General features: G+C 47.9%; 1 protein-coding gene across 4 annotated transcripts in view; it reads right to left on the bottom strand.

Annotated features, from left to right (window-relative positions):
• The window catches only part of LOC310912470 (mitogen-activated protein kinase kinase kinase 3-like), a 77,786-nt gene that overhangs the window by 6,872 nt on the left and 58,198 nt on the right, over positions 1-12,716 (bottom strand). For all 4 annotated transcript variants that reach the window (XM_083867062.1, XM_083867059.1, XM_083867061.1 and 1 more), the window contains exons 8-14: positions 10,433-10,566; positions 7,813-7,886; positions 5,872-5,939; positions 3,918-4,010; positions 2,781-2,975; positions 1,806-1,954; positions 1,089-1,220 (exon numbers count right to left, since the gene is read on the bottom strand). In XM_083867062.1, the coding sequence (XP_083723188.1) occupies positions 1,089-1,220; positions 1,806-1,954; positions 2,781-2,975; positions 3,918-4,010; positions 5,872-5,939; positions 7,813-7,886; positions 10,433-10,566 (845 nt within the window). The remainder of the gene's footprint in view (positions 1-1,088; positions 1,221-1,805; positions 1,955-2,780; positions 2,976-3,917; positions 4,011-5,871; positions 5,940-7,812; positions 7,887-10,432; positions 10,567-12,716) is intronic.

A 12,716-nucleotide genomic window follows, 5' to 3' on the forward strand; every position in this document is an offset into this window, starting at 1 on the left:
CACTGCCCCAGCATCAAATGCTGGTTTCCTGGCTGCTAACAAACATCAGCACGCTGTGGAATTCCAGCAAGGGGACTGCTGGGATTCCCAGGATTTACTGCTCTGCCTTGTGGTAGAGCCTGAAGGCAAGATGCCCACAGGGATAGAGGGAGGATAGGGCTTGGAAGGGACTCAGAGGCATGGAAGTCCACCTAATTACTCACATGCAAGATGCATTCAGAGCCTCTAGCACATTTACTCACCAAAATTATTTGCAACCAAATGACTTAATTGTCCCTTCTGACCTTACAAATCTCTGTATAAACAAGGGTTTATTCTCCCACACTCTGGGGAATGAATCCAGCTGGACAGAAGGGACTTAGGAGAACACATCCTCCAGCAATGTAAATAGCATTATGCAGTTTTACACTGTCAGTCTAATGGCTGATGTAATTCACAAGCTCCCAAGCACAAAGAGATGCTCAACTCACCCATGTACATTCTCCAGTCCCTGCTTAAACTCCCTCAAAGCATCCTGATATTTTTCCCCATGGCCATTTCATCCTATATCAGCAAAGCCACAAACTGAAGCCACTCCTGCACAAGAGGATAATGCTGCCCACAAAAAGCTCTGTCTTCAACAGAGGACTCCAAGTGAATACCACTGTTTTTAATACACATGTGTTGAAAGCCACAAATAATTGGTGACAGCTGTGGGTGGACAGTTGTACTATTAGCTTGTCCTGCAGGGATTTGCAGTAAATACTTAAGGATGGGCTCAGGCCACAGTGTTTGGAGCAAGATCTGGATCATGTCCCACATTCACCAAGCTCAGATTCCAGACTCTGAACACACCCTGCTTCAGGATTGAGACCTAAAACCTGCTTGCAAGGCTTTTCATTTCACCCAGTGCCTGTTGAGGAGCTTCACCACGACATCTGACTCACATCCTAAGCTCTCCCAAGCCTTAGGGATGCATCCACTGCTTTGGTTTGGTTCGTCAGCTATAAAGCAGCTCAGATAGACAGATCCAAATTTCACCAAAGTCCAGGAAACTCTAAATCTGTTTTCTGCAACTCAGGACAATCTCTAGCAGGAACCACACTTACCCCTGGCATGTATTCCACAAAGATGGACAGTTTCTTCTCCTCAGGATCCCGCAGGCACCCGTAGTACTGCACAATCCTGTCGTGACGGAGAGTCTTCAACAGCTGAATCTCACATTCCAAAGCATTCACCTCCTGTAACAAACCAGACAGGCTTCCTGATGAAAGGGAATGGTGTCTTTGGGAGCATGATATAAATGCTGCTCCATGCTGGGTACAGTTTTTGTAGCAGCTGTGAAGCTGCCCATGAACACATTGGCTACATGAGGCTCAGAAATAAAGACCACTTCCCTAAGGGAAAGGCAAGGAGAAAGACAGGGCTTGGCTTTGAGACAGGTTTACTTATTATTATCATTATTGTTATTATTGTTATTATTGTTACTACTACTGCTACTTGTGTTTAAAGAGTTTTTATGGAGAGATTTCAACAAAGTCACTGAGCAGAATGGGGAGGAAGTAAAGGGAGAAAGAAGGACAAAATTAAGGAATATTAGACAGACCTGCCAGAGATGACACCTGACACACAGCAGGCCAGTGTAACCAAGGAAATGGGAGACAGAGAAGTCATCGGAGCACTGTGACTGGTGCCACAAGCAATTCAGGACTACTCCAGAGAGGGAAAACAATACCCTGCCTCCACACACGGCTTTCTGGGGACATGGACACCTCTGCTCTCAGCCAAGAATTACCCAAAGTGCTGCAGAACAGCCTTGTACTCACTTTACTTGTCTCCTGGCTGTCAGGGTCAAAGGGCACCTGCTTCACTGACAGCTCCCGCCCAGTGTCAGCATCATAGCAGAGATAAACTTCCCCAAAAGCTCCTCTTCCCAGCAGCTTCCCCAGCCTCCAGTTCACAGGTGCCTGCAGGGCTACAGGAGAGAGGAGAGGGTTGAGAGAAGAGCACAGCAGGGAGACTTCAGCATCAGCGTCCAGCTGATCCTACAGAGTATAGGGCAGTCAGTGACCCACTCTCTCCCAGGGGCACCAGGACAAAGCAGTTTTAACTACACTTGTGCTATTGGTGGGGGAGGAAAGCCTCCCAGTCTGTATTAGCATAAAGCAGAAACAAATCCCAGAAAAGTTTTTTCATTAAGAGTCTTTCCTCAGTTTAAAAACTGTTTCCTTAGGCAGTGTTGGAATTTCCCTTCTGCTGTGGGAGCATTTAGCAGAATACAGGATGGCTGAGCAGCAACCCAGGCAGGGACCAGTAAGGAGTTTTATCTCACTGGTCATTTCTACGATGTTATTCATCACTAAACAGGCCCAAAATGCACCAGCTTCTATAGCATGGGCAGTCTTGCATTATCAGAGGAGCTTGTAAGCCCATCTTTGGGTACTGGGATAACAGCAATGGAACCAAGGAACAGAAACTGTGGATGCATTTGCTCCCACATCCCAAGACTTCTGGGAAGCCTCTGTTGTGTGACCACACTGACAGTCCAACACAAGCAGTCATATGCAACCCAACAAGTGCTGAATCCACAGCTCTCAGCCAAAGGCCAAGGTAAGGCACAGGGTGTTGTATTAAACCTTCCCCATGAGACAGAAGTGCAGTGTGTCTCACAGGGGGGATGCAAAGTCTGCCCACGGCTGGCTTAGCTGGTGTCCAGTAACTCAGCAGGTCACAATAGCTCAGTTTTGTGCCAAATCTCAGCTCTGCTGAGACGTTAGGCACTTGGGGTCTGGCTCACTCACAGTTTCTGGCTTTTGTAGGAGACGTGCTGAAGGCTTGCAGACCCTTTTCACAATTGTTCCAACACTTGGGCCTATACTCATCATACTGCAAGGTGCTGAGTTTGCTGTCTCCAGTAAAGCTCTTGGTTCTGCTGGAAGGGACGAGCTGAAACAGGTTCTCCTGTGGGAAGTAACTCCTGGGGAAAGTCCTGCGACCTGTAGGGGAAAAGGGGTAAAGTTACAGCCAGAACACACACATCAGCTTGGATCCACCTGTCACCAGCTTCCCACATCACTGCCCAGATCCTCACCTCTTCAAATTAAAAAAGGCAAGTGTAATGAAACTGAAGCAAAGCCCTGTGAAGATTTTAAAATTCAATTTAAGAGTTGATAACAGCAGGCATCACATCTAACGCAGATGTTTCCAGAGGAGTTTGCAACAGTTTAATTACAGGGGGTTTGTTGGTTGTTAATCACAATTAAATACTGAACAGGCAGAGATTTATATTGAAAATTATTCCTGGCATCCCCTAAGTCCACATATAAATGACCACAGAGCAGGGCCAGACCTGCTTTCCCAGGAGTGTCAGTGAGAGATGAAGTTCATTCTGGAAAGCTCAATATGCTCTCTCTGCACATCCTCAGTTCATTTTTTCCCAGGGGAATTTTTGCCTCCCACTACCTGCAGTCTCATATGGTGAAAGAATGAGCAGGAAAAAGGTGATGGAGTGGGCCCCAAAGCTCAGAGCTCACTGGCTTAAAACAGAGAAGCAAACAGATACTGCTACCCTGAAATTGCTTGGGGATTTCCTACAGCTCAGTGAGAAAGCTGATGTAAAGGTCACAAAAAGCATCCTCAAAATCAAGCAATTTAGGGGAATAGGAAGGTTGATACTGCCAGGGATGAGAAATGCCAATCATCCCCATGGCTAAATTAAAACAGGAGGTGTAAGCAGAGGACAGGCTGTAGATGCTCAGCACTTCCCAAGAGCAGAGCCACAAGGGATGACAGAGTACACCCTTCTGAATACACAAGGGAATCCCAAAGCACCTAAAGGGTGGTTCTCCCTTTATTAGAAACCTCTCTTTCCCAAGTCTTTCCAGTCCCAGGCACTGTCACAAGCCATCAAGGACTGATCACCTCCATGGTTTCCTTACCGTCGCTGTAGTCCTTGCGGCTTTGGGAGAGATGGTACTGCCTTGGGAAGGTCCCACCTTTCCCAAACCTCTCACAGAATGGGATGTCAAAATCTGGCAGGAGGGAAGAAGACACAGATATTCCTGAGATCGGCTCAGTATCAAATGCCCAGAGTGTTTCTTACTCAGTGTTCTGAGTTAGAGGCAAGGAGGAGGTGACAAGGTGTTCATTTACACAACCCTGCATACCCCACAAGCCTCCCTGTGAAATCTGCCCACAGTCACAAACTCTTCAGTGGAAAATCAGGGTCAAACACACTGCCCTTGGTGCCCCTAAAGCAGAGGTTTAACTGCTGAATTTATGGACCCTGGCCCACATTGTTCAAGTGCAAGGCAGGGAATTAACACAAACCATGCTTGGTTTCCAAGACAGAACACTAAAACATCTTATTTGCACTTGGAAAATGCAAAAAATCAACATGGAAAGAGACCTGCCAAGCAGGGTCAGGCCTAGACACATCCACTCCAAAACCTTTGCTCTGATATCAGCTATTTCCAGGGAAATGCAAAAAAATCCAGCACTTGACTAACACCAGATAATATCTCCCCTCTTTCTTCTCGGATGTGACTCCTCCCCTCTGAAAGCCAATTTAAACCTCCAGAGCTCCAAACTTTTGTATTTATTTGATTAAATGCTAGAAAGATAGAATATACAGAAGGGATTAAAGACCATCAGAGTTTAGACACTAGATGATGAGAGAGATGGATGGACACGCAAGATAAGGACATAGTTTTTAATAAAAACCACAACCCAGGAAGCCATTGCTGGTAGCACCAAATAACTTGAGATTAAAATATCTGTCATTCCACCCCCTTCTTTCACCTGCTGTTTTTCCTCCATCCAATTCTAATGACACAGCCCCTTCTGATTGTTTGTTTGTCTTAGCCTGGGGCCAGCAGCCGCTCCTCGGAGGCCATTCCTGGCCTCTACAGTACTTCAGTGTGATTGCCAAAAAGAGCACATAATGGCTGAAATATGGTCAGCAAGAGGAGCAACAAGGACAGGGCAAGAGGTTCTCGGTGAGCCACGTGTGAGCAACGGTGCCCAGAGGTGTCTCAAAGCAAAGTACCATGGGGGAAGCATTAAAACCTTCAGCAACGAGGGCTGACTGCAGCTTCGTCTCTGCAGCTCAATCTAGAAATCCTGCCTCAGGCCAGCAATGAGTTATCCTGCCACAGGCTGGCTGCCATTTGCTCATTTTTAATAGTGCAAGTCATTACAATATTACAGAGTTTCCATTATTTAACCAGCTGGATGTTTGTAAGTCATTAAGCAGTAACCTATGATCTCTGCAAGCACCAATACAGTTTCTCCCACAGCATTTGCACTATTGCAGATTATTATTCATGCAAGTGGAAGAGGTGTAACTCCCTGGACAGTTGAGGTTTGCTGTGTAGGAAGTCAAGATCCTGAAGGGGCAACTCCCAGATGACAAAAAAGAGACAAAAAACTGATTCTACAAGGCTGTTCCCAGTGTGTCAGCACCTTGCAGTGGTCTGCAAATACAACAAGAGCATGGCCCCTTCAGCAACTTCTTCCAACGCAGATCTCTCAACAGCTTTTCTTGCTTGCATCCATCCACCTCAGGGCCCCAGCTGCCCAGTTTGGACTATTGTTGCTGTCAACTGATTCCCAAACCAGTCCCAAAGGTATTGCTGCAAAGCCAAGAAGGTTTAATGAAGGCAGAGCAGCCCTGCCTGTGTTTGATGCTCTGGGTCTTTTGATTTTAGGGAATATTCATGTGTGATCATTCCAAGGTCAATTCTGAAGGGTTACCTAAGCCATGGAGCCAGTTTGCTTGATTGCTTTTAATTACTTTTCATGCAGTGCCATCTCTCTAATAGTCTTCACCCAGCCTCCTTACTATATGTTTTTTACACTTTCCAGCAAATATAAACCACCAAGAGTGCTTACCCATGCAATCAAGACCATCTTTGGGATGGCTCTTCCTTCCAGGAACAGGGGTTTGGGGAAAGGGAGGGCTGCAAAGGGACGAGAAAAAAAAAAAAAAAAAAAAAGGATTCATTTATTATATCAGAAAGGCTATGGAATTAATAAACTAGGGAAAGGACAGGATAAACCACAAGCTGCACTGATCAGTTGTGCTCAGTTCATGCAGGTTTCCCTTCTGTCCAACATCACCTCCCACGTCCCTCACAGAGACTCTGCACCACTACTGGGAACTTGCAGCCTCTCATAAGACCAAGAGGGAGAGGGTGGCATTGGTGCCTTAAGGTCTTTAAACTACAGTGAAAGGACGAAAAAGCACCACAAGGGGATTTCAGCAATCCAAATTTCACCCCAGGCTCTTAAAGAGTGATCTGGGCATGTAGGTTTTCCACTCTCTCGTGTAACAATTTGGGCACAGAGTAGAAATCAGCTTTGTAAAGTGATCTAAAACTTATTCATGTCAAAGCTGATCACTGCTGTGGCAAAGAGGAGTTTGTGGTGCTGTTCCTAACCCACAGCCTGGTGACTTGCTCTGTCCTCTTGGGCTGATGCCATCCCAAACAACTGGCTCCACCACCTCTTTGCAGGAATCGTCCCACTTACTCCTCTTCCTTGGAATAATACAGCCCTCCCTGTGCCTTTTCCAGCTCCTAGACCCATGGCTGAACACACCTGCCTGCTTTGCACATGAGATCAGCCCATGCCACCCTCTCACAAACAGAGAGCTAAAAGCCTAAAGCTCTTTTCCCAGTTCACAGCAGAGTGTTACAAACAGCCCAGGCTCCTTCTGCTGCTCTTTCTTGGTGAAATCTGTGCAAAAGCAAAGCTGGGGCAAAGAGGTTGGGAACACAAGGAATCCAGCTTCGATACAGCCGTAACAATGAGCAAATGCACCACAGGAAATTATTAAAAGCCACAAAAAGGAAATGGACCTTGATGCTGAGACAGATCCAAAGCACAGAGAGCTGCAAAACTCGAAGCACGCTACACAATCAGCCCAGCGCAGGCCTGCTGGAACACAGCCTTGGTGCTGTATGGCAACAGCAACAGCGGAAAAAAATAGAAAATCTTTGATGCAGACGGAAAAAAAAATAAGTCTGCTTCCCAAAAGGACACTGTGTCTTATCCACAGCTCACCCTGCACAGCAGCAAACACACGGATTCTGTGCACGTGTGAGCTGGGACCCAGCTCAATGGCACCGGCCACTGAATCGCAGCCTGGCTTAGTACAGCGTGTCCCAGTTGCTTCCTGCTGAGTAGCTAAACTTAGTTACTGCTCATCTGGTGTCCTCAGCACCTTGACTGACACGTCTGTGGCTGCTGGCACTGCACAGGGGCTGCTGAGTTTGCCAGTGGTCAGTGGAGAGCAGACAGCGTGCCCAGGGAGGAGGAGGCACGGAGAGGTTGATGGAATATTGACCTGGTGACTGCAGAGAGCCAGAGGGGAAGGAGGTGCTGTGAGGGTAATGAAGCACTGGAACAGGTTGCCCAGAGAAATTGTGGATGCCCATCTCTGGAAGAGTTCAAGGCCAGGCTAAATAGAGCACTGAGCAACCTGGTCTAGTGGAAGGTGTTGCTGCTTGTGGCAGGGGATTGGAACTGGATGATCTTTAAGGTCCCTTCCAACCCACACCATTGTGTGATTGTGTGAGAATTTTCATCTCAAAAGACAAAAAAGAAAACCTGGTCACACAAAGCTAGGCTGTCTTTGTCTCAGATTACTGCAATTCAAATCATACCATTGCACAGGCATCTGTGCTCGGATCTGGTTTTCAGCGATAAAGATAAATTTGTTTTACTCAGGTGCATCCTCATCCCAACAGAAACCTCAGGGGTTTCCACTGATGCTGCCACCGAGCAGAGGCTGCAGTTCAGCTTGTGAACATGGTGACACACACAACTCACCTGTCCACAGACCTGTCCAGTGACTGGCAGCTCCCAGACAGTGAGTCATCGGGGCTGATGAAAGCTTCAAGCATCTGACAGAGAAAGAAAAGGGGAAACAGTAAAACCATGCACTGTAGCTCTCCAAGCTCCAGAACTAGCAGACCTCTGCAGGGTCATCCATTTATGTTCCCTTCTCTGCATTATTGTTCTTTCCACCTGCAATCTGCTGAAGCAAAGATAATTAGCACCCTGATGTTCAAAGCGTGCAGAGAAGTCAGTGAGATTCAAAGTGCTCGAAGTATTTGTGGGAAATAATAACATCACTACTAAAGGAAAATATGTATCAGGACACAAATGATGTGCCCAAGGCCAAGTGGATATTGTGTACCACAGCCAGGACTGCAGCCCTGGACTCCTGACTTCCCGAGCTGCCCTGGCACACGAGCCCAGCCTTCCTCTCCACTGATAAGCACAGCATCATCAGGGTTTTTGGCTGGAAGAACTGGCTTGGCTCTCACCAGCTCAGTGAGTCAAAAGCTGCATTTGTGTTGCTTCCTGGATGAGACATTGTACTGGCCAGGGTTATTTATAGCTGGTTAGTAACAATAGAGGGTTTGTATGGAGTGGTAAACCCTGGAGCTGTGTGCACTTCCACATGGAGCAGAGGCTGCTCCGGGCCATGCTGTGCTGCCAGCAGTGCCAGGGCAGTGTCATGCTCCCTCCTGGCTGTGGACATTCACCAACCCCTGCTCCACAGCTCATTCCTGGGAAAGCTGAGCAACGAGGGTTAAACACCACATAGAGCCACACTTTGCTACTTCCCACATTGCTCCTCCTTCCCCATCAGCCTCCCTTTCCACAGGCTGTTCCCGTCAGCTCTCCTCAGCCGGTTGTCATAAACAGCTCGTGCTGTTTTGGCCAGGCACTCCCAACTGCAAAGTGCAATTTTTCTCTGCTTCCTAGTTTTTACCCCAAAACCTCCTTCTAAGTGCACTAGGCCAAAGAGGAGCACTCTGACAGAACCCACTCCCCACCTCTGCCAGCTATGCCAGGTCTCTTCCAGCAGTTAAAGCTGGAACAGACTCATTTCTCAAAAGCATATAATTGGGAATTGGAGCATGCTCCATACTCAGCCTCTGTTCATCTGCCAGGCTGGTCTCAAGACCACGGTTACATCACAGGCTTGCACAGGGGCATTCCCCAAAAGGCAGCAAGCTCCGGCTTCTGAGTGGTTTTCCATGAGGCACATATGGGAGCAGCAGTACAACAACATTCTGAAGGCAAAGCCCATATAGGGAAAGGCATGGCTGCTCAATGAGGAAAGACTAAAAACCCCAAAGCATTCCCCAAACCCCTTTTCTCTGCTTTTAATTTGCCAGCAAAGGGCTGCAGGCCACCCACAGTGTGATGTTGGGGAAAAGCAAGGAGAGCATCTGGGAACCTTCATCTGGAGCAGGCTCAGGGCTCTGAATTAATGGAGCTCCATGAACAGCCAGTGGAGCTGGGCTGATTTACACCCAAGGGGGTCATGGGGACCCTCCCCCTGCACACACACACACTTTGTCTTAATCCTCCCCAACATGTTTTGGAGGCATGTGAAAACAATAGAGAGCCAACTTTTGGCTGCAAGGAGCACACGATACATCTGCACTCCGACGCTGCCAAGACTCACCCGGAGTGACTTCTCATTTTATTAATGGCTGTATAATAAACTGTTGAAAACACAGCTTTGCCATGGAAACACCGGCACAGCCTGCATGCAAATGTGGAGCTAGTGGGTGTTTTGAGTGTAGGAAATACACTTCTCCCCAGGGACATCCTTGGGGGGCAGCACAGAAACCTGATAGATTGAGTTTAGATGTCCCTCCATGTCCCTCCTGCAAACTCTGGAGCTTGGTCCTGTTTCCATGAGCTTTGTAAGAATGACATGTGCCCAGACAGCCCAGCTGACTTCACAGGATCTATACTAAGCTCTTCAGAGCTATAGATTGAGCAGAAATACAAATGGAAAGAGAGGTGTAAGTTGCTCCCACTGTGGTCCCTTGACACCTCATTGTGGGTACCAAATTGACTGGAGGATGAGGTACTGCTCAGCATTGGGGAACTTGCTGCTTTTTTATTACTGAGAGACTGGAATATACAATCTCCTTATTATGAGAGTTAAAAAATATAAATGGGGGAGGGACAGAGACACAAAACCACAGAGGCTGTGGGCAGAGCCAAGAAGTGTAACTGGAGCTCAGGCAGAAACACCACATGGGAAGCAGCCAGAGCTGCTGATATCCCCAGGCTGTTGCAATCGCAGGCAATCTGTCGCTTGGCACATTCCCTTGTGGTCCTGGGATCTGGGAATGCTGTGGCCACAAGGACCTGGCAGCTGGTGCATACGTGTGCCCCAGATCTGAGCTGCTTCAGAGTTACCCGAGGTGCCCGGGCACATTTGCCATCCCCACAGCTGCTGCCTCTAAGGGTTCCTGGAAATCAGACTTTCTCAGGCATGTCAAAAGCCTGGGGGCACCCATTCCTGGAAAAAGCTGGCCTGAGCCCCGAGCACAGGCACTGCTGGGATTTAATGGTGGGAACAGCTCCCATAGCACAGCACTGGCCCAGTTTCCCCCAGAGCCCCAGCCCTGCTCACATTCTGGTCCATGGTCTCGGGGATGAATTCGCCCTCGCTGTTGATGCTGGTGTAGGATCCCTGGCGGGCGATCTGCTGCTGCTCCTCGGGAACGCTGCCCGGCGGTGGAGAGCTCCGGCCAGTGTGCAGAGAGCCTGGGACACAGACAGACACGGGTCAGGGAGGGAACCTACCAAACCAAATCCTCCCAGAAATGCTGCCCCAGTGAGCACAGAGCTCCTGGAGATGCTGCTGGGTTTGAGCTCGTGAGGATGGTGTATTGGGTTGCAATGCAAGATGTATTCTAAAAAGCGGGTATTCCATTTGCTATCTATTGAAACTGGTTGAAGAGATGTTTTTCTTTATCCTTTCTAACTCTGGGCAGGAGGAGGTGGGTACCTTCTGTTAATGGGCAGCTGTTAAAACCAGATGGAGCAGTGTTCTTTATCTCTTCCAGGACCCATCCTCCCTCCAGGGGTTATCTGCTGTTCATGGGCCATCCAGGCTCACTGCAGGGCTGATACAATTCCATCATCCCATTGGGAGATGCTCCACCCAGGGGGAGGAGCCAACCATTCCTACCTAGATAAAACCTGAGCTTCAGAACACCAGGACAGGCTGTTTGCACTGGATTCCCAGAGGAAAACTGGACCCATATCACCACCACTGGACCTTCAGAGGAAAACTCTACCCTTCTACAAGATCATCTCTGCTCCAACAGAACCACATCTGTCACCCTAGGAGGACTTAATTGGACTGCCAGCAACACCCTGACCAACAGGGTCATGTTCTGACTCTGACAGTGTTTTTCTTTCTTTGTTCATTACTTTCTTGTACTACTACATTTTTTAATATTTCCAGTAAAGAATTATTCCTATTCCCATATCTTTGCCTGAAAACCCCTTAATTTCAAAATTATAATAATTCAGAGGTTTACATTCTCCATTCCAAGGGAAGCTCTGGCTTTTCCCTGGCAGACACCTGTCTTTCCAAACCAAGACAGATGGGAATGGAGCTAGAGGTGTGATGCTGTTTATGGGCATCCTCCAAAGCTTTAGCAACAGGGCGAGTTTGATATTGTGGGATGACACGACATGTAGTAGACTTGACCTTCAACACACCCTGGATCCTAAGAGCTGTCACTGTACCCAGATGTGATGCCAGAAAGGGGAGAGCTCTGGGAGTTCTGTTGTGTTACAATCTACAGTCAGTCAATCTCAAAGCAAACCACAATCCACAAATCCACCTGGAGCAAGCCACTTGTCCAGGCATCTGGGAAACAGCCCAGCTGTGCTCAGTGCAACATCACCATAACACTTGTTATATGGAAAATTATTTGCACTCAAATACCTTCTTCTCCTCCTTTCCCTACATGAAAGTAAAGGAAAACCAGCCCTCAAATCCAAAAATTCCAGGGCAGGAATGACCTATGGGATCAGTTGGTCCCATTTTTGGCCAAGGGAATTGTCTCCCCTGTCTCTAACCCCAGAGCCTCTACCATGTGCATCCCATGCACAGGCAGCAAAGCTTCCACTGGCTCCCTCACAGGGGTCATTCAGCAGCAAGTGATTTCCATTTTGCACCTGGGAGAGAACTCCACAGCTTCTTTATGAAGATGTTCCATTCCTCCTGTTTATTCCCCCCAATCCACTCTATCTTTGTGCCTTTTCCAGCTTTAGGGATTTACTGCCCTTGCTTGGCCCAGCTGCAGAGTCCTGGCTCTGCTTGACTCCCTGCAGTCCCTCCCCTCCATTCCTGTGCTGTCATCACTCCATGGCAAGGAATTGTTGACAGAGATCCATGTGGATCTGTGCTGGAGCTTCAGCTGGTCGGCATCATGCAACGTGAGCTTTCACACAACACAACAACTTGTTTTCATGCAGACTTCTGAAAAGCACACATCCTCCAGGAGATAGAAAGCACATGGAGATGTGTTTCCTCACATTTTGCTTCCATTTTGCGGCACTCTCTCCAGTTCTTGGGTTCATTATTACCATTTGCTAACAACATGCCCAGGGCTGAGCACAAGAGAAAGGTACTGGGAGGGGGCCTAGCCCATCATGGAAAGTCAACCCTGATCTATCAACACAACACTGCTGCCTCTTCTGCTGCTATTCAGCATTCCAGTTACTGTGCCAGATGGATCTCTGGAATAAATCCATCTGTGTGAGCAACACTACAAACCCGAGTTCCCACCTTTCACTTAAGCAGATACACATCAGGAGCTGTGAATGTTAACAGTGTCATACCAGCATTAAAGATCATTAAATCAGGCCTTTTTGCTGGATTTACACCAGATACACAG

The sequence above is a fragment of the Zosterops lateralis genome, assembly GCF_965231275.1.
Source record: "Zosterops lateralis genome assembly, chromosome: 1".
In the NCBI taxonomy this organism is placed as follows: domain Eukaryota; kingdom Metazoa; phylum Chordata; class Aves; order Passeriformes; family Zosteropidae; genus Zosterops; species Zosterops lateralis.